The sequence below is a fragment of the Myxocyprinus asiaticus genome, chromosome 37, assembly GCF_019703515.2.
Source record: "Myxocyprinus asiaticus isolate MX2 ecotype Aquarium Trade chromosome 37, UBuf_Myxa_2, whole genome shotgun sequence".
Taxonomy (NCBI): Eukaryota; Metazoa; Chordata; class Actinopteri; order Cypriniformes; family Catostomidae; genus Myxocyprinus; species Myxocyprinus asiaticus.
In genome coordinates this window covers 13,168,377-13,189,167 of record NC_059380.1, presented here as the reverse complement: position 1 = coordinate 13,189,167, position 20,791 = coordinate 13,168,377, and the positions used below count along the sequence as shown (strand labels likewise).

The following is a 20,791-nucleotide window of genomic DNA, read 5'->3' as shown; positions in this document are numbered from 1 at the left end:
GTCATGCACATCGAGCCACGTGATAAGATGCACGGATTGACGGTCTCAGAAGCAGTGGAAACTGAAACTTGTCCTCCGCCACCCGGATTGAGGTGAGTAACCGTGCCACCATGAGGACCTACTAAGTAGTGGGAATTGGGCATTCCAAATTGGGAGAAAAGGTGATAATAAATAAATAATAAAAAAAAAAAATGGATAATCGCAAGGATTCATACCTGTGAATGAAAATCCGCCTCAGCATTATCTTTAAAAGCATTTTTAAAAATCGTCATCCAGTAATAATGAACGATTGTGAGTTCATGCATCCTGGCCAGAGCTGAGAAATGTAACAGGTACCACGTGTCACCACCGTCTAGTTGGGCGATACCAACTCGTACAACAGAGGGGGAACTTCAGTTTTTTGTCTCAATATGACAGATTCACAGCCATGCAATTGCAAGGTATCTCATACAAAAGTATTTTCAGCGTGGATACAAATATATAAACAAGGTCAAATGCATGATTGGGGGGGACAAATCACCCCCTTCACAGCATTGTCTCCCCCAGTTCTACGCCAGTGCATTTGACAGATAACCGATAGTTCCAAAAAGCAAATATCATTGGTAAAACTGATATATCAGTCTACCTCTAGAACTATTCTAGCATCGGAGATTATAGCATATGGTGTCAGATTAATATCACCTGAAAAGCCTCATGATCTTGAAAAAAAACTGTGTAATTTTATATTATCGAAAAATATTGCTGTTCATTTTAAATATTTGAAAAAATTTTGCGTGAATTTACCTCATAAAAATTTGGATTGTGAAATTCAAGTTTTAATTATTCAAGTGGTAGATTTAAGGTTGTGAAAATCAGGTCTCAATATTCAGGTTGTTAAATACGTGCTGAGAAATTCAGGTCGCAAAATATGAGGATGAAATCCGGAAATGCAAGGAAGAGCAAACGAGTGTCGATGTAATCCATCTCTCTCTTGGACAACTGCAAAGTGATGAAACAGCTCAAAATAATATATATATATACACACACACACACACACACACACACACACACACACACACACACACACACACACACACACACACACACACACACACACACACACACACACACACACACACACACACACACACACACACACACACACACACACACACACACACACACACACACACAGAGTATATTGTTTATTCCATTTTTCACTTTTCCTCTACTAGTATTACCACCACATAATCTTTAATATTATTTCTTTGTATGTACAGTATATTGTTTATCTTATATAGTTCACGTAGCATGCTTTATACAATACTGATCACTCTGATTAAAATCAATATTCAAGTGCCAGTTTTCAGATTTACCCTCGTTAATGTATATATTTATGTTTAATTATATTTTGTATATTTTCTGTATTTCCAGAACCCCACACACTTCAGTTTACCATTGATAAATGCTACTTACTGAATACTCCTGGGTATGAGACTTTAATGTTCTTTTTATAATAAATCTAAATATATATAAAGTATAGAAATAGAAATATGTATATATAAAGTCCTCTGCCCTCAAAACAACAGAGTGTGTTCTAATATATATCTGTACATATATACAGTATATATACAATGCTTTGCAAAAGTATTCAGACCCCTGACCAACTATCTCATAGTACTGAATTACAAATGGTGCAATGAAATTTCATTCTGTTTGATATTTTATTTTAAAACACTGGAACTCAAAATCAATTATTGTTAGGTGACATTGGTTTTATGTTGGGAAATATATAAAAAAAAAAAAAAAAAAAAAATGAAATATCTTGCTTGCATTAGTATTCAACCCCTGTTCTGTGGAAGCTGCCAAGTTACACTGATGAGAGAAATTGCCCTAACAAGGACACAATTACTTTACCATTGGCATCCACCTGTGAATCATTAAAGTTGCAATCACATTTTCTGGATAAAAAACTCATTGTTGAAGGATCATTGGTCAGGCTGTGAATCTAAAGGAAAATGAAGACCAAAGAGCATTCCACAGAAGTTAAAGTAATAAAAATGCATAGATTAGGGAAAGAGTACAAAATATCAAAATGTTTGGATATCCCAGTGAGCACAGTTGGATCAATAATCAAGAAGTGGAAGCTGCTTCACATCACCCAGGCACTGCCAAGAAAAGGCCGGCCCTCAAAACTCAGCACTCTAACAAAAAGGAGACTTGAGAGAGAAGCCACAGACAGGACAACAATCACTTTTAAGGTGCACCAGTCAACCATATCAAGAGCAATGTATGGGAGGGTGGCAAGAAAGAAGCCGTTACTCAAAAATTACCATCTGAAAGCATGTCTGGAGTTGGCTAGAAAGCATGTGAGTGACCCAGCTGAGATGTGGGAGAAGGTTTTGTGGTCAGATGAGACCAAGATAGAGCTTTTTGGCCAAAACACAAAGCACTATTTGTGGCACAAACCTAACACGTCCTATGCCTCAAGACACACCATCCCTACAGTGAAGTATGGTGGTGGCAGCATCTTGCTGTAGGGATGCTTCTCATCAGCAGGGACTGGGCATCTTGTTAGAATTTAAGGAAGAATGGATGGAGCAAAATATAGGGAAATACTGCAAGAGAACCTGCTTCAGTCCGCTAAAAAACTGAAGCTTGGGAGGAAATTCACCTTTCAGCATGATAATGATCCCAAGCGCAAGGCCAAAGCAACACTGGAGTGGCTCAAGAACAAAAAGTGAAATGTCCTACAGTGGCCCAGTCAAAGTCCTGATCTCAGTCCTATTGAGAATCTGTGGCACTATTTGAAAATTGCTGTCCACAAGCGTCACCCAACCAACCTGAACAACCTGGAGCAAATCTGACGAGAAGAATGGGCCAAAATTACTTAATCACTGTGTGCAAAGCTGGTACATGTACCCCAAAAGACTTAGCAGTTATTGCAGCAAAAGGTGACTCAACCAAATATTAAAGTGTGGGGGTTGAATACTTATGCAAGCAAGATATTTAAGTTTTTTATTTTTCATAAAAATATTTCTCAACAAAAAAACAATGTCACCTAACAATAATTGATTTTGAGTTTCAATGTTTTAAAATAAAATATCAATCAGAGTGAAATTTCATTGCACCATTTATAATTCAGTAATATGAGAGACTTGGTCAGGGGTCTGAATACTTTTGCAAGGCACTGTATATATATATATATATATATATATATATATATATATATATATATATATATATATATATATATATATATATATATATACACACACACACACACTATATTGCCAAAAGTATTCGCTCATCTGCCTTTAGACGCATATGAACTTAAGTGACATCCCATTCTTAATCCATAGGGTTTAATATGACGTCGGCCCACCCTTTGCAGCTATAAGAGCTTCAACTCTTCTGGGAAGGCTTTCCATAAGGTTTAGGAGTGTGTTTATGGGAATTTTTGACCATTCTTCCAGAAGCGCATTTGTGAGGTCAGACACTGATGTTGGACGAGAAGGCCTGGCTCGCAGTCTTCGCTCTAATTCATCCCAAAGGTGCTCTATCGGGTTGAGGTCAGGACTCTGTGCAGGCCAGTCAAGTTCTTCCACACCAAACTCGCTCATCCATGTCTTTATGGACCTTGCTTTGTGCACTGGTGCGCAGTCATGTTGGAACAGGAAGGGGCCATCCCCAAACTGTTCCCACAAAGTTGGGAGCATGGAATTGTCCAAAATCTCTTGGTATGCTGAAGCATTCAGAGTTCCTTTCACTGGAACTAAGGGGCCAAGCCCAGCTCCTGAAAAACAACCCCACACCATAATCCCCCCTCCACCAAACTTCACAGTTGGCACAATGCAGTCAGACAAGTACCGTTCTCCTGGCAACTGCCAAACCCAGACTCCTCCATCAGATTGCCAGATGGAGAAGCGTGATTCGTCACTCCAGAGAACGTGTCTCCACTGCTCTAGAGTCCAGTGGCGGCGTGGTTTACACCACTGCATCCGACGCTTTGCATTGCACTTGGTGATGTATGGCTTGGATGCAGCTGCTCGGTCATGGAAATCCATTCCATGAAGCTCTCTACGCACTGTTCTTGAGCTAATCTGAAGGCCACATGAACTTGAGGTCTGTAGCGATTGACTCTGCAGAAAGTTGGCGACCTCTGCGCACTATGCGCCTCAGCATCCGCTGACCCCGCTCTGTCATTTTACGTGGCCTTCCACTTCGTGGCTGAGTTGCTGTCATTCCCAATCGCTTCCACTTTGTTATAATACCACTGACAGTTGACTGTGGAATATTTAGTAGCGAGGAAATTTCACGACTGGACTTGTTGCACAGGTGGCATCCTATCACAGTACCACGCTGGAATTCACTGAGTTCCTGAGAGCGGCCCATTCTTTCACAAATGTTTGTAGAAGCAGTCTGCATGCCTAGGTGCTTCATTTTATACACCTATGGCCATGGAAGTGATTGGAACACCTGAATTCAATTATTTGGATGGGTGAGCGAATACTTTTGGCAATATAGTGTATATATAAGGAATAATTGATGATGGACCGTTGAATTGTTGAAAAATAATGCACACCCGAGGTGGTAACGCACAGCGTCATTTTCTGGTTTTTGTCCCTAAAACGCTCGTGAGTGGAACTACTTTCTTCCACCACGGATTCAGCATCTTACTTAATACAGCTCATGCCTTCGTTGCCAATTCGAAAACGTCATGTTAGAACTATCAACGGAGGCTTGCGCTGCTTTACTGGAGGACTTACTGGAGTAACAAGTTAGTGCATTTGTGCATGTGTGTGCAAGTTTGTATTCGAGGGATCGAAAGAGAGAAACTCAGAAAATGAGAGAGATCGCTTCAAAATCGCAATATTCCCGTTATAAAACATAACTTTTTTCATCCCCACTGAGATGCAGGAGTGCGCTGACATAACGACTCAGTTTTTCTCTCACGAGTATGTTTGGGCCTTAAGTGTGTGTGTGTTACATGTATAATGTCTGTGTCCATGAGTGTGTCTGTGTGAGAGAGAGGGGGAGCGTGAGGGATTTTTCCCAGAGATTTTTCAGATAATATAGAAACTGTTGTATTGATCAAGTGTATCTAGCTTTAATACAGCTCAAGCCTTCATTGCTAATTTGAAAACATCAAGTTTGAACCAGCAACGGAGGATGCGCTGCTTTTCTCTCTCTCCCTCTCTCTGTGTGTGTGTGTGTGTGTGTGTGTGTGTGTGTGTGTGTATATATAAATGAAACGGAGGGTGGGTGGTAGCAAGGTGCTTTCCACTACATGTGAGGCTGATTAGGGCGAAATATATTGAAACAAAAGTTATTTCGGATAATAGAATAGTCGCGGGGATGCGGCTCTATTTGTCGGTCGCGACTCGAGTCTCAGTACGTGTGTGTGCGCATGTGTGTGTGTGTGCGAGCGTGTGTAAGTGCGGGGGAGACGAGGAAGCGCGAGGGCTCTTTTTAACCGAAATTTAAATAAATGTAGGATATTTTAGACATTGTTTGACGTTCTTAACTGATTTACTTTAACCAATGTCTTTGTTTTAGCTGGTTATTTTGTTGCGGTAGCCTGTAGGGCTCTTTGAAATAAATGAAATAATTTGGCGAAGTGATATGGAACCGTTATGCGGTCAAGACCTGGGAATACTTTATAGCTGTGCGTTTACTTAAAATAATTTCACACCTTAGAATGGCCGTGAACCAATCAGAATCAAGCATTCAACAGTCCCGTGGTGTATATATATATATATATATATATATATATATATGTGTATACAGAGAGAGAGAGAAAGAGAGAGCGGTCACGTTTAACGGACGTATAAAAATCTATCTTTTTATTTTTAGATTATTTAATCTTGTGATTTATTTTTTTATTTATTGCAGACATGCAGTTAAAATGAGGTAGTTTGATTATTCGTTTCCACTGGTAAATGTCCTTCACCTGGTTGATTATGAAATAAGGTTCTTGACGAAACTTGCTGTTAGGTAAAGGATCAAATTTACTGATTAAGTTGATCTTTTCTTCATAACTCTTTTGTGAAACATTATAATAAGTATCTATTATAAGTAAATACCTTTTTGTGTTTTCGCAGTCACAGTTGTTTAAAATTATTTTGAGCTGTTTTCATTGTTTTGCAATTGTCCAATAGAGAGATGGATTACATCGACGCTCGTTTTCTCTTCCTTGCATTCCCGGATGTCATCCTCGAATTTTGCGACCTAAATTTCTCGACTCGTATTTAAAGGTGGAGAAAGCAATTCCTGAGAAAGACATTTGAACTCAACAGCCAAACAAATACACCCCTCCCTTCAGTGCTCCTTCAGAAGCTCCACCCCCCAAATTCATGCACGCGCAATAGTGTTGTGTGGATCGGTCCGATCCACTTTGTTTATTTTCCCATTTACAGAGCCAGGACTGTGTACAAACACCAGATTTTTTTTTCAGTGCGCACACAGAATGGACAGCTAGTGGACCGTGAAGAGCTATTTGCTGTATTTAACAAAAAGTGTATTGGTTTAAAATTACTTATTCCACCTTTACATCCTGAATATTGAGACCTGAATTTCACGACCTGAAAACCACCACTTGAATAATTAAAACATGAATTTCACATCCTAAATTTCTATGAGGTAAATTCACACAAAATATTTTCAAAATTAACAGAAATTTTACAGCGAAATTTTTACTGTTAAAATTAACAGCAACATTTTTTGATAACATCAAATTACATTGTCTTTTTTCAAGATAATGAATTCGGAGGCTTTTTCAAATTCAAGTTCTGGTGATATTAATATGACGGCAGAGATAGATTTATAAAGCAGCAATGATCTTGAATTTCAGAAGTCATTCCTATGACTTTCGGCTCACCCTCAGGAGGTCTCATTGGTTGTCCCTGTTGTTTGCTCCATCCAATCGGATGCAGGTCAGCGGTCATGATGTCACACCAAAAGTCAGCACGTCGGTCATCTTGGTAACCCTCATAGCGTAGCAACAGCAACTGTCCACAGGTAGTAATTATTGTGGCCACCCAGTATGCCTTTTCCGATTCTGTACGCACACACACCTCCAGCTTCATACCGGGAGCCAGACCGGTCTGCAGACCTTGATCCACCTGTAAAGCAAAAACATTAGCTGACCTGAGCAGACAAATCTTCAAAAGAACATCTGGTTAATAAGCAGTACAGTCTAGCAAGTTCATGGATCAAATGGTGACATATAATTTAAACCATTAAGCAAATAAACAGTATTAAATTAAAGGGGTGATATTTGTCCACCATAATTGATTTTTCTCCCTGTAAATACACACACTGGCCCATGAGCCAATTAATTAACTGAAATAAATTCACAAGCTTGCCTATGAAATTAAATCAACAACAAACAGAAAAGTAGCTGTAAATAATGGCTGACACCAAAAGTCATTTCACAATTGCTACACATTCAACAACACTCTGAGATAAGCTACAAGTCACTATGGTAAGGCACTAAACCATGACAAAATAAATGACAGATTGAAAACAGAGGATATCACACAGAGTCAATGGCCACTTATTGGTCTTACAACAAATGAACACAACACTAATGCTTAGCAAGTTAATCCAAGTGTTGACTTCAGAGAGTCACCAACATCGTTAAGACACACGGAGAATTCAGATAGTGAATGAGACTTTTATTCTGTGCTGGTCCCATTTACTCACGTGTTTGAACGCATGATGAGGAACAGAAAGTGCCCCGTTTTCCTCCAGGTAGTCATCCCAGTTAAACTCATCCTGACCAGAATCTGCATTTGAAAAATGACAACCAATAGCTCAAACACTTCCGCTCTCACCACACAAAGTCTCATCAACTCACATCAAATGGTATCAACAGAGCGTGAAAGTGAGGGCTAAAATATTAGCAATAATAGATATTAGTTCACACTAATTTTAAGTGACCTTTGCTTTGTTTGAGGCTGTGCAAAAATTTCCACACTGTAAAAAAATTTCCATAATTATAATGGTAAAAGAATGTAAAAATGGTACAGTAAAAAAAACGCTAATTGGTTAACAGGTAGTTACCAAAACGTACATAAAAAAATAATAATATATTTAACAAGACAATACATGTAATTTTATGGTAAAATATTGTAAAATGTGTTGTTTAGATGTAAAAAGTATGACTCTACCATATAATTAACGGTAATAAATGTATATTGGATCTTGTATCCAAGATGGCAGCGCGGTAGCATACAGCGGCCGCTCCGGATCAAAAATGGTGCTATTTTTTGTTTCTTAGCCTGACTGTTACAGCACATGGACATCGGAGCAACCGGTGTTCGTGTTTACCATCACAAGACATTGCTCAAATACAAGAATCATGCAACAACCAAGCTGCATGATGATCTGCAGGAGAAGCTACGCGACCTCGGCCTGCTGCGGAGACCAGGCCTCCAGTCCTCGGCGTCGCCTGATGCCGGTGGCCGGGGAAGGGGACGTCGTAAGCGGTGTGCGAGGAAGCGGAAGCACGGCAAGAGGGCGGGGGTCCATGCTAGGCTAAAAACAATCCCTAGCCAGCCGGCTCTCCCGTCTATCCAGCTCTCAAATATTTGCTCCCTGGACAATAAACTGGACTACATCCGACTCCAGCAGACTACGCGGCGTGAGTTTAGAGACTGCTGTGTCTTTGTTTTCATGGAGACGTGGCTCAGAGACAGAGTTCCGGATGCCGCCAATCAGCTAGACGGGCTCACCTCGTTTCCTGCCTACAGAAATGCAGCTCTGTAGGGTAAGACTCGCGGTGGTGGCTTGTGTGTTTACATCAACATGGAATGGTGCAAGAACTCTATGCTAATCTCTAGCTACTGCTCATCACTGGTGGAGTCTGTGACTGTTAGATGCAGACCTTTTTATTTACCACGGGAATTCACCACTGTCATTATAACTGGAGATTACATTCCCCCCAGTGCTAATGCTAAGGAAGCGCTCTGTGACCTGTATGGGGCTATTAGCGAACTGCAGAATGCTCACCCTGACGGACTGTTTATTGTCGCCAGAGATTTCAACCATGTGAATCTCAAGACAGTGCTCCCTAAATTCCATCAGTATGTGGACTTTGCAACGAGAGGGGCGAACACGCTAGATCTTGTTTACAAAAACATCCCAGGCGCGTACCAGGCGGAGCCCCGCCCCCACCTCGGCTACTCAGACCACATCTCTGTTATGCTAATCCCAGCATACAGACTGCTCGTCAGGTGCACAAAACCACTTCTGAAGCAGGTGAAAACCTGGCCAGCAGAACCCATATCTGCTCTTCAGGACTGTTTTGAGTATACTGACTGGCACATGTTCAGGGAGGCTGCAACATATGGCGACTCTACCAACTTGGAGGAATACACAGCATCAGTGACCAGCTACGTCAGCAAGTGCATTGATGATGTCACTTTCTCCAAGACCATCACCACACGCTCCAACCAGAAGCCATGGATGACTGCGGAGGTGTGTGCGCTGCTGAGGACCCGGGACTCCGCCTTCAGAGCAGGCAACAAGGCGGCCTTAAGAACAGCAAGGGCCAAACTGTCCCAGGCCATCAGAGAGGCAAAGCGTGCACACGCCCAGAGAATCCACAGTCACTTCCAGGACAGCGGCGACACGCGCCGCATGTGGCAGGGCATCCAGGCCATCACCAACTACAGGACAATATCAGTTGCCTGTGACAATGATGCCTCCCTTTCAGATGTGCTGAACGACTTCTACGCTCGGTTTGAGGCGCAGAACGACGTGGTGGCAAGGAAGACCACCCCTCCTCCCAACGACCAGGTGCTATGTCTTACCATGACTGATGTGAGGAAAACTCTACGTAGAGTCAACCCACGGAAGGCTGCTGGACCAGACAACATTCCTGGCAGAGTGCTCAGAGGATGTGAAGACCAGCTGGCAGATGTTCTTACCGACATCTTCAACATCTCTCTGAGCAGCGCCGTCGTTCCAACGTGCTTCAAGGCCACCACCATCGTCCCCGTGCCGAAGAAGTCTTCAGTTTCCTGCCTCAACGACTATCATCCCGTCGCACTCACACCCATCATCATGAAGTGCTTCGAGAGGCTCGTCATGAGGCACATCAAGACCCAGCTGCCCCCCTCACTAGACCCACTGCAGTTTGCATATTGTCCCAACCATTCAACAGACGACGCCATCGCCACCACCCTCCATCTGGCCCTCATCCACCTGGATAAAAAAGGACTCATCCGTTCGAATGCTGTTCATAGACTTCAGCTCAGCATTCAACACAATCATTCCTCAGCATCTGATTGGAAAGCTGAACCTGCTGGGCCTGGACACCTCCTTCTGCAACTGGATCCTGGACTTCCTGACCGAGAGACCTCAGTCAGTCTGGATCGGGAACAGCATCTCCACCGCCACCACACTGAGCACTGGGGCCCCCCCAGGGCTGTGTGCTCAGTCCACTGCTGTTCACTTTGCTGACTCACAACTGTGCAGCAATGCACAGCTCGAACCACATCATCAAGTTCGCCGATGACACGACCGTGGTGGGTCTCATCAGCAAGAACTATGAGTCAGCATACAGAGAGGAAGTGCTGTGGCTAACAGACTGGTGCAGAGCCAACAACCTGTCTCTGAATGTGGACAAAACAAAAGAGATGGTTGTTGACTTCAGGAGAGCACAGAGTGACCACTCTCTGCTGGACATCGACGGCTCCTCTGTGGAGATAGTCAAGAGCACCAAATTCCTTGGTGTTCACCTGGTGGAGAACCTCACCTGGTCCCTCAACACCAGCTCCATTACCAAGAAAGCCCAGCAGCGTCTCTACTTTCTTCGAAGGGTGAGAAAAGCACATCTCCCACCCCCATCCTCACCACATTCTATAGAGGGACTATTGAGGGCATCCTGAGCAGCTGAATCACTGCCTGGTTTGGGACTTGCACCGTTTCGGACCGCAAAGCCCTGCTGAGGATAGTGAGGACAGCTGAGAAGATCATCGGGGTCTCTCTTCCCTACATCAAAGACATTTACATCACACGCTGCATCTGCAAAGCAACCAGCATTGTGGATGACCCCACACACCCCTCACACAAACTCTTCACCCTCCTGCCGTCTGGCAAGAGGTACCGAAGCATTCGGGCCCTCACGGCCAGACTGTGTAACATCATCTTCCCCAAGCCATCAGACTCCTCAATACTCAGAGACTGGACTGACACACACACACACACACACACACACACACACACACACACACACACACACACACACACCTGTACACCATCCAACTTTTGCACATGTCCAGAGCTGCACTTAATTCATTGTCACTTTATACCTGGCTGCTACCTTAATAACTGCTATGTCCATAGAACACTATTTCATAGTATGTTATGTTTACATTCGGCATTTTTAGAAATTGTCATCTTTTTGCACTACTCAGATTAGAAATGTGTACTGGTCGGCGCTGCACTGTCTCTCACTGTCTCTTACTGTGCCTATTGTCCTGTTTCCTTTTTAATAATTATTCTACTGTCCTGTACTTTTTGTACACGTTTGCACGTCCACTTCAAGTAGGAATGTGTAGGTAGGTCTTATTCAGTCTGTGTAGTCTCATGTGGTTCTGTGTTTGTCCTATGTTTTTTTATGTAGCACCATGGTCCTGGAGGAACATTGTCTCGTTTCGCTGTGTACTGTACTAATTGTATATGGTCGAACGACAATAAAAAACCACTTGAACTTGAACCACTTGAACTTATGTTTAACAAGAAAATATATGTACTTTTTATGGTAACATATAGATAAATTTGAATAAAAGAAACAATAATCAGGTGTTCCTAGATGTCCCTGCGTGACTTTTATAATATTTTATGGGAATAGTTATGTTTCTTCTTAATATTAATATCAATTATGTGCACTGGGGTGCTCTGTGTTATAGTTTAGTTTCTTGAAATATTTCAGTTACATGTGTATCAGGGTAATCAGGGTGTTTTTTGTTTGTGTGAGTGACAGTTACAACTCCAATTCTGAAAAAGTTGGGACAGTATGAAAAATGCTATTAAAAACAAAAAGTTGTGATTTTTAAATTATATTCACCTTTTGCTTCATTGAAAGCACTACAACACACATTATATGATGTTTTACCTTGTGAATTTCATTTTTTATTTTTTTATGTACAGTAATTTCAAATCAGGGGACGGATTCACGAAAATGTTCTTAAGAAAAAAATTAAGAAAGTTCTTAGGATAAATTATAAGATGTTCATAAGAACGTTCCTAAGTGCAATTCTTGAAAAATTCTTAAGAAGTTCTCAAATGGGGACCTGGGTAGCTCAGCAAGTAAAGACGCTGACTACCACACCTGGAGTCGCGAGTTCGAATCCAGGGAGTGCTGAGTGACTCCAGACAGGTCTCCTAACCAGCCAAATTGGCCTGGTTGCTAGGGAGGGTAGAGTCACATGGGGTAACCTCCTCATAGTCACTATAATGTGGTTCTCGCTCAAGGTGGGGTGAGTGGTGAGTTGTGCGTTGTGCGCGGAGAGTAGTGTGAAGCCTCCACATGTGCAGTGTCTCCGCGGTAGCATGCTCAGCATGCCACGTGAAAAGATGCGCGGACTGATGGTCTCAGACACGGAGTTAGCTGAGATTCGTCCTCCGCCACCCAGATTGAGGCGAGTCATTACGCCACCATTAGGACTTAGAGCGCATTGAGCATTCCAAATTGGGGAGAAAAAAATAAAAAATAAATAAAAATTTGAGTTCTCAAATATTTTCTTAAGACTAAAAAGACAGGCTTTGACATTGCCTGATCAGCCTGCTAATTGAGTTGCCTTGTCTAATAGCCTACAACAAATTCAATACTTCAACACTGGCAAATCGTAAAGATACATTTATCTATTAACCTTTTTCTTTCTTTTTTTTTTTAAGTAGCAAGCACCTCACGATAATTTTTTTGAATGTAAAGTGTGTTAAAAGATGCGTTAGTTTAACGACATTAACAGTCAAAGGAGAATTTACTTGCTGCTAACCATTTGATAACTTTTAATTTGACATGGAGGAAAAGAAAAGAAAAAAAACTTCAGTAGACAAGAGCTGATTGAGGAAATTACTGCAAGGAAAAAGTTCTCCTTGAGAAGCTTGATAATAATATCACGTCAGAAAGAGGCAGGTAAATGAGCAAAGGTGGTGGAGGCTGTCTTCCCTCTGCCCAACTCTGATAGGGATGTGTATGGGGGGTGAAAAAGAAAGTCTCAGCTTTCTATTGTTATAATTTTTATGTTTTTATGAACTCTAATGATCACGGAAAGATAGCGCTATGTAGCGCATCCGTTTGAATAAGCATGATTGGTCCCCACATTAAGAAGCTTCAAAACAGCATTTATTGTTTGAATTTGGTGATAACATTTACATGGTTTACAAACTGAAAATAAAATATCATTAAACACAAAACAATCAAAAACTTTTTTTTGGTCTAAAATAACATTTCTATGTAAACAGCCCACTGCGACTTAAGACTCAACATGAAAAACCCAGTAAATTCATTAAACATCTTAGCTTTTATAATTTAAGACAACTGTGAGGTTATCCTAACTTTAAGATTCTATTTACGACGATATTTAAGAACATTTTCTTTGAATGCTTACGTTTTTTCTTAATCTTAAGAAAAAAGATAAGAACTTTAAGAAGTTTATTAACTTTTTTATTAAGTTACAAATTAAGAAGAAATTGGTAGTTAAGAAGAAATTTCTTCTTAAGAACGTTTCGTGAATCCGGCCCCAGATGATTGCAATACACTCCAAAAAAGTTGGGACAGTCGAGTGTTTATCACTGTGAAACATCACCATTTCTTCTAATAACACTTAAGCATTTAGGCACAGAAGACACAAGTTTGTTAAGTTTAAAAAGTGGAACTGTCATCCATTATGCAGGTCTTCAGCTGCACAATTGTACAGGGTCTTTGTTGCCGTATTGTGCGCTTCATAATGCACCACACATTCTCAATTGGAGATGGTCAGGACTGCAGGCAGGCCAATCTAGCACCTGCATTTTCTGCTTATACAGCCAGTATGTGGTTTAAAGTTGTCCTGCTGAAAATTCCGGGACGTCCCTGGAAAAGACGGTGCTAGATGGCAGTATATACTGCTCCAAAATTTTTACATATCTGTCTGCACTAATGGTGCCCTCACAGATGTGTGAATTACCCATGCCACGGGCACTGACACACACCTGGCCCAGACACTGGCTTTTGGACCTGACGCTAAATACAGCTCTAAATACAGGCCATTTTCCTCTTTGGCCTGGAGAACACGACAGCTGTGTTTTTCAAAAACTATTTGAAATGTGGACTCATCGGACCAAAAAACACAGTTCTACTGTACTACTTTCCATCTAAGATGAGACCGAGCCCAGAGAAGTCGGCAGCGCTTCTGGACAGTGTTGATGTATGGCTTCTGCTTTGCATAGTAAAGTCTTACTTTGCATCTGTGGATGAAGCGGCAAATGGTGTTGACTAACAAAGGTTTACTAAAGTTATCCCAAGCCCATGTTCATGATGTCCATGACAGATGAATGCCATTTTTTAAGACAGTGACCTCTGAGGGATCAGAGATCACGTGCATTCAGAAATGGTTTTTGTCTTGCCCTTTATGCACGAGATTTGACCAGATTCCTTTCATCTTTTAACTATATTGTGCACTGTAGAGGGTGAAATGCCCCAAATCCTTCCAATTTGTCTTTGGGGAACATTGTTCTCAAAGTGCTGGATTATTTGCTGAAGCATCTGTTGGCAAATTGACAAGTCTCGAATGATCCTTGCTCTTGAAGGACTAGGCTGTTTTTGGAGGCTCCTTATATACTGACAAGATTGCCTCACCTGTTTAACATCTCCTGTTTCACATTGCCTTATTTTAACTCGTCAAATTGTTATTAGTCTTAAATTGCCACTGTCTCAACTTTTTTGGAGCGTGTTGCAATCATGTGATTTTAATTACTGTACATTTTCAAAAAAACATTACAAGGTAAAACATCATATAATGTTTAGTTGTAGTGCTTTCAATATAGCAAAGGGTGAATATAATTTACAAATCACTCCTTTTTGTTTTTATTAGCATTGTTCATACTGGGTTGTATCTATACATGTATTAATTATTGCTCCTGAAAAGGGCCACTCTTGATGAACTTGAAGTCATCAATTGGTCTTTTGTAGTTATTACAGTCATTATCAATACATTTTAAAGGGAAAAGCAGACATTTATAATTCCAGAAGGTTAGTATATCAAGTATATCAATTAATAATATAAACGGTAGTGAATGTAAAATACAGGCATTAAAATGACATCCCATACAGCTTGAAACGCAGTCACCGTATTTTTTACATTAAATTTCTTGCAACCACAGCTGCCAGTATTTTACCATAAATTTAACAGCATTTTATTTTCAGTGTACCACTCTGTCATGATAAACCACTGTGCCAATCAAATTTAAATATGTTTGATACAGCCAAAAGCTCTCAATACTTTCAGGGTCAGAGAACAGACTATAGCACAGCTTTTGCAATTTATTTAGCAATGGAAAATAAAGAAACAAAATGAATAACTTACCAGGCTCCAGTGCCTCAAGGCTCATGTCTGAAGCCCCCGGAGGACAATCCAACAGCTTCTACATGAATAATGAGGTTTTAAAAAAAAAAACAGAGAAAAACAAACATTGAAACAAAGAGAGATAATTTGTGAAATTTGAATTGGGTTTTATAATAAAAGGCTTTATGTGAAATTATTTGCCTCTTAGAAAGCATGTGTGGAAGAGTGTGTGTATGTGTGTGTGTGACAAAACAGAAACATGAGAAGACTTGTACCAGCCACATTTCACAGCCTAGCTCATTTAAGTAAGTGGGAGGAGGAATCTAAAGTGTGTTTGTAGCTTCGAAGATAAAAACCCACTTACATCGCTCAGTTTCTCCACAGCGCCTCTGATAATGAAAAATGTGCCACAATAACCAACAACAGCCTTAAAAAATGACAAGACTTGTGTAGATGCCAAATTTCACTTAAAAAGCACAGCAGAAGACTCTAACATTGCACTATATATATATATATATATATATATATATATATATATATATATATATATATACACACATACATACATATACACACGTATATATATATACATACATATACACACGTATATATATATATATATATATATATATATATATATATCACACACACACACACGTATATATACGTATATATATATATACATACGTGTGTATATATATATATATGTGTGTATATATATATATACACACACGTATATATACGTATATATATATATACACACGTGTGTGTGTGTGTGATGTATACACACGTGTGTGTGTGTGTGTGTGTGTGTGTGTGTGTGTATATATATATATATATATATATATATATATATATATGATATGATTCTGGCAATCAATTTATTTAACTAGCCATTCTATGCTGAAACCAAACCAACACACTTTTACATTTGTTTGTTTTTTTTATTTTCTCCCCAATTTGGAATGCCCAATTCCCAATGCGCTCTAAGTCCTCATGGTGGCGTAGTGACTTGCCTCAATCCAGGTGGCGGAGGACGAATCTCAGTTGCCTCTGCGTCTGAGACCGTCAATCCACACATCTTATCACATGGCTTGTTGAGCACATTACTGCGGAGACCTAGCGTGTGTGGAGGCTTTATGCTATTCTACAAGGCATTCACGCACAACTCACCACGCGGCCCACCGAGAGCGAGAACCACATTATGGAGAAACCATCCCCCCCCCCCCTTCTTAACTACCATACTTAACTAGAAACAAAAAAACAAGGCAAAACATTAAAAAATATATATAGTATTATATATAGTCAACATGCAGTGAAAAAAAAAAGATTTCAGAAACAAAAAGTCTAAAAAAATGTTGCATTAACTCTATTCAACAAGAGCTGTCAAGCTGTCTTTGTGAGGGTTGACGTCTCTATTAGAGAGTCAGACATTCTCCCTGACAGCCGTTGGCAGGCCACGACCCTCCAGCTCAGCTGGGATCAACTCTTTCAGTGCACCCCCCTCCACTCCAGCTCTGTCTCAGGGCCCTGGAGCACAGCCCGGGCCAAAGACACAATGTACTGGGGGTCACAGTGGTCTCCAATAGGGACCTAAAGAACAGCCAGGGCTGTTTAGAAAGGCATGTCCCTCAGATTACCAACTTTAAAGCATTATTTGAAGAAATTACCCTTACAAAAAAATTAAATATAACCATGGCAACCATATTTTCCACCAAAATACTAAAGTTGCTTTAGTTACTGTTACTACAATAAAACTTGATACTACCCAGCTGTCATCAAAAAATAAATAAAAATAATAATTAAAACAGGAAAAAAATTCAACATAATGACAAAGAATAAAGCTTTTAACACTGTTTGAAGGAGATCTCATTGTAATTATTAAAAGAATATTCTGGGTTCACTAGTTGAACTCAATTGAAAGCCTTTGTGGCATAATGTTGATTACCCCACAAAAAATGTTTAACTCGTCCCTCGTTTAATTTACAGTAAGGCACTTACAATGCAACTGAATGGGGCCATTCCATAAACAATAAAACACATCAAAATTAGAGCAACAAGATGTAGAAATTATACGTGTTAGGATGATTTTAGTGTGATAAAATCGCTTACTAAGCTTATCAATGTAAAGTTCTATCCAATTTTACAACTTTGTTGCCATGATGAAGCAAGTAAACCCTGCAAGTGATATTATTATACTAAAATTATGTTGAACAAAGATTTTATTACATTAAAATCATGTTAGCATTTTTAGTTTTACTTAATTTTCATTTGTGTACAACACAAAATATAAATGTTAAGATCAACTTAGAAAGTTACATAAAGTAAATGAATAATCGTGAGTTCCTTGAACTTCATTAGCTTACAATTCCATAAAATTAAGATTGTAAGTCCTACTAACTCAAACAATCAAGTATAGAACTAAGGTTGTGGGGAATACCCATACGCCCTTGCACTTGAATAATTTCAGCATGTTTGTTTGGTCAAAAGGATCTTATGTGGGCATTTTTTTAGTTGTTATTAAGAACAAGAGATTTTAGCTCTTTTTAGTATTACTGATGTTGTTTTACAGTAAATAGCTGTTTCGTGTAGTCACCACACTTAGTGTTCAATAAGTGGTCAACATGGATCCTGTTCAATACATGTAATTTTTCTTTGCACATGTGAATATACTTAGCTGAAGTGCTGCTTTAAGTATTAAGTATTTAGTGTTCATTTGAAATAGCTTGCTATTAGTTGCTAAATCTTACTTGTGTGACATACATTTTTAAGTAAATAAAGTTGAATGAACTGATACACTTGGTTATATCTAACAAAGGTTATAAGTTGTCCTGATATAAAATGACCATAAGTTGAATTTACTTATAAAGCGTGATGCAAAAATGCTACGTATATATTTTAAGTAAATCCAACACAATTTTCTTTTCAGTATAATTTTGAAACAGTGTGTATTTTAATGTTTACTTACATTGTAAGTGCCACGCAGTAACTGCAATTTTAAAATAAATGAAGGACGAGTCGAAAAAGTTTTCTGTGTTTATCAACTTTATGCCACAAATGTTGTCGATTGAGCTTAACTTGTACTGAACCTGGGAATATTCCTTAAATGATTTGGCAGTAGTAAAAATAATTATGTTGGCTTAGAAAATTATTAAAATGTAACTCCTCCTAGAGCTTTCAGGCTACATCCACCAAACTCGATACAGATCTTCAGACTGTTCTGACTTCATGTGTTTTCTAACTGATCAGGCTTACTGTTATCCTGTATCGTGCAATCAAAAGTGACAAAAATACCATAAACTTACATTGACAATGTTCAAATGGGCCAAAACTCTTCAAACCCCAATTGTTCAAAAAAATAAATAATCAAATTCAAATTTCAAAATTTCAAATCTAACAATCTGAAACCTTTTTTCAAACTGCCAGGTGACATCAAAGTTTCTCCTGACAAACTTTACCTACCTACCTACCTATTATTATGGTATGTAGGAAGAAAATATGGTTACCATGGCGATAGGGGTAAAATCAGAGCGGAAATGTACAGTGATTATATACAGTATGAGGATACCCCAGGACAGCAGAAATCTATTTCCCATTCCTGCCAAACTCCATCACCTAACGCTGAAGACAACTTTCCACAATTGATCAAGACCCCTGACATGCATGCGCACACATCAACAGTAGGCTAATGACGAGAAGAACATGACAAATGACGCAGCGACCGCTATCACGTGGATCATCCAAAGTTAGAACCTCGAACCGACTGATCAACATGATTTAGAAGTGCTTTATAGCTAATTATTCATATAAACTGTTAAAAACAAACACGAGAGGATACTCATGAGGCCAATATATTTAGTTTAGACAGACAATTTAAACGTCAAATCCAATGCAAATACTTTCACTACGGTTCTGTGATAGGTTAGATCTAAACGACGGACCGTTCGTTGCTAATATTGAAAACTAATCGTTAAAATAATGCAGTAAGAGCGCGCTTTCTTTTATTTCTACGGCAGAATGACACCAATGGAGAGCTCGAGTTGCCGCTGACGCAGAACTCGCTGTGCTTTACAATAGTGATGTTGACTTACAACACAACTTCTATTATGTAACCCGGCCAAAGAATGAAACTCTCATCATTTTCTGAAAGTGGTTGAGGAAGCTTACCATAACACTTGATCGTTTAAATATTAAAGCTTACTAATGTTTACGGTTTTCCAAAAATAAAAATCATCAGCATCAGTGTTGCATTCAACCAAAGCCAAAATAACCGCCATTTAGAAATACCAAAGGCAGCAATAAACAGAACCGATAGCTATCATTTAATATTCTTCGTTTAATTGTGTGTAATTCAGAGAAAATCTCCTGAAAGAGATGATAGTTGGCTGCTCAAGCGCAGTGTGTTCGGCTAGCTACATTTAACTGGATAATAGCATTTAATACACGCTCGCTGATCGGGCAACTTTCATTCCTAAAGACACACCGTGCAATTAAACGTAATAAATATGAAGCTACGCCGTTTCTCAAATGCATTGGTTTGCGTGGCTTTTTTCTTGGTGCGAGCGCGGCTGATTTCGTGCACATGCTAAAAACGCCTGTAACCAAGTCAAGTTACTGAAACGTCATAGCTTAAGCAATAGAGCCAGGCACTCATACGAGCACAAGTCACCTTTTTTGGAGACGGGAAAAAAGATGCCGGCAACGCAAAATCGCTCGTTAAAGCCAAGGTCGATTAGTGCCAAGGCTAAAATACGTAAATATTTGGGATCACATTTCATTTCTTACCAGTGAGGAGTTTTTCAAGTCGATTTCAGATGCCGTGTCTTTTTCCGCCTAGTCGTTCACGACCTCATTCCAATATGGCACAAAGTATCAATGCGCATGCGCTGCTTCTCGCGCGAGCCTCTCATCCACGAGCCCGGGGAGTGATATTTGTTGTCTTTCAGCGATTAAAAAGGCAAACTTGTCACATATTTCAACCCAGTGTTTCCATTGTCCATTCGAAACAACACTTAATTAATATATAAACAACACTTTTGCTGACTACTAGTGCCTTTATTTGAAATGTGCCCTGACTGAACATTAAAAACGGTGGGACAGCTACCATAACCTGTTCAGGTTTTATCTGCGCGGGAGTAAACGATTATTCTAGTTTATTGAAGTTCGTACCTGCTGTGAGGATTTTAAAATAATATATAATGTGGTATACAAGATTTGCCGCCCTGCCTATGTGCCGTTTTGTTCAGTACAGA

General features: G+C 39.8%; 1 protein-coding gene across 1 annotated transcript in view; it reads right to left on the bottom strand.

Annotated features, from left to right (window-relative positions):
• The window catches only part of LOC127428133 (scm-like with four MBT domains protein 1), a 47,655-nt gene extending 27,232 nt beyond the window's left edge, over nt 1–20,423 (bottom strand). The window contains exons 1-4 of the mRNA XM_051676236.1: nt 20,325–20,423; nt 15,561–15,618; nt 7,687–7,769; nt 6,860–7,103 (exon numbers count right to left, since the gene is read on the bottom strand). Coding sequence (XP_051532196.1) covers nt 6,860–7,103; nt 7,687–7,769; nt 15,561–15,585 — 352 coding nt within the window. The 5' untranslated portion in view covers nt 15,586–15,618; nt 20,325–20,423. The remainder of the gene's footprint in view (nt 1–6,859; nt 7,104–7,686; nt 7,770–15,560; nt 15,619–20,324) is intronic.
• Between the last annotated feature and the right edge of the window lie 368 nt (nt 20,424–20,791).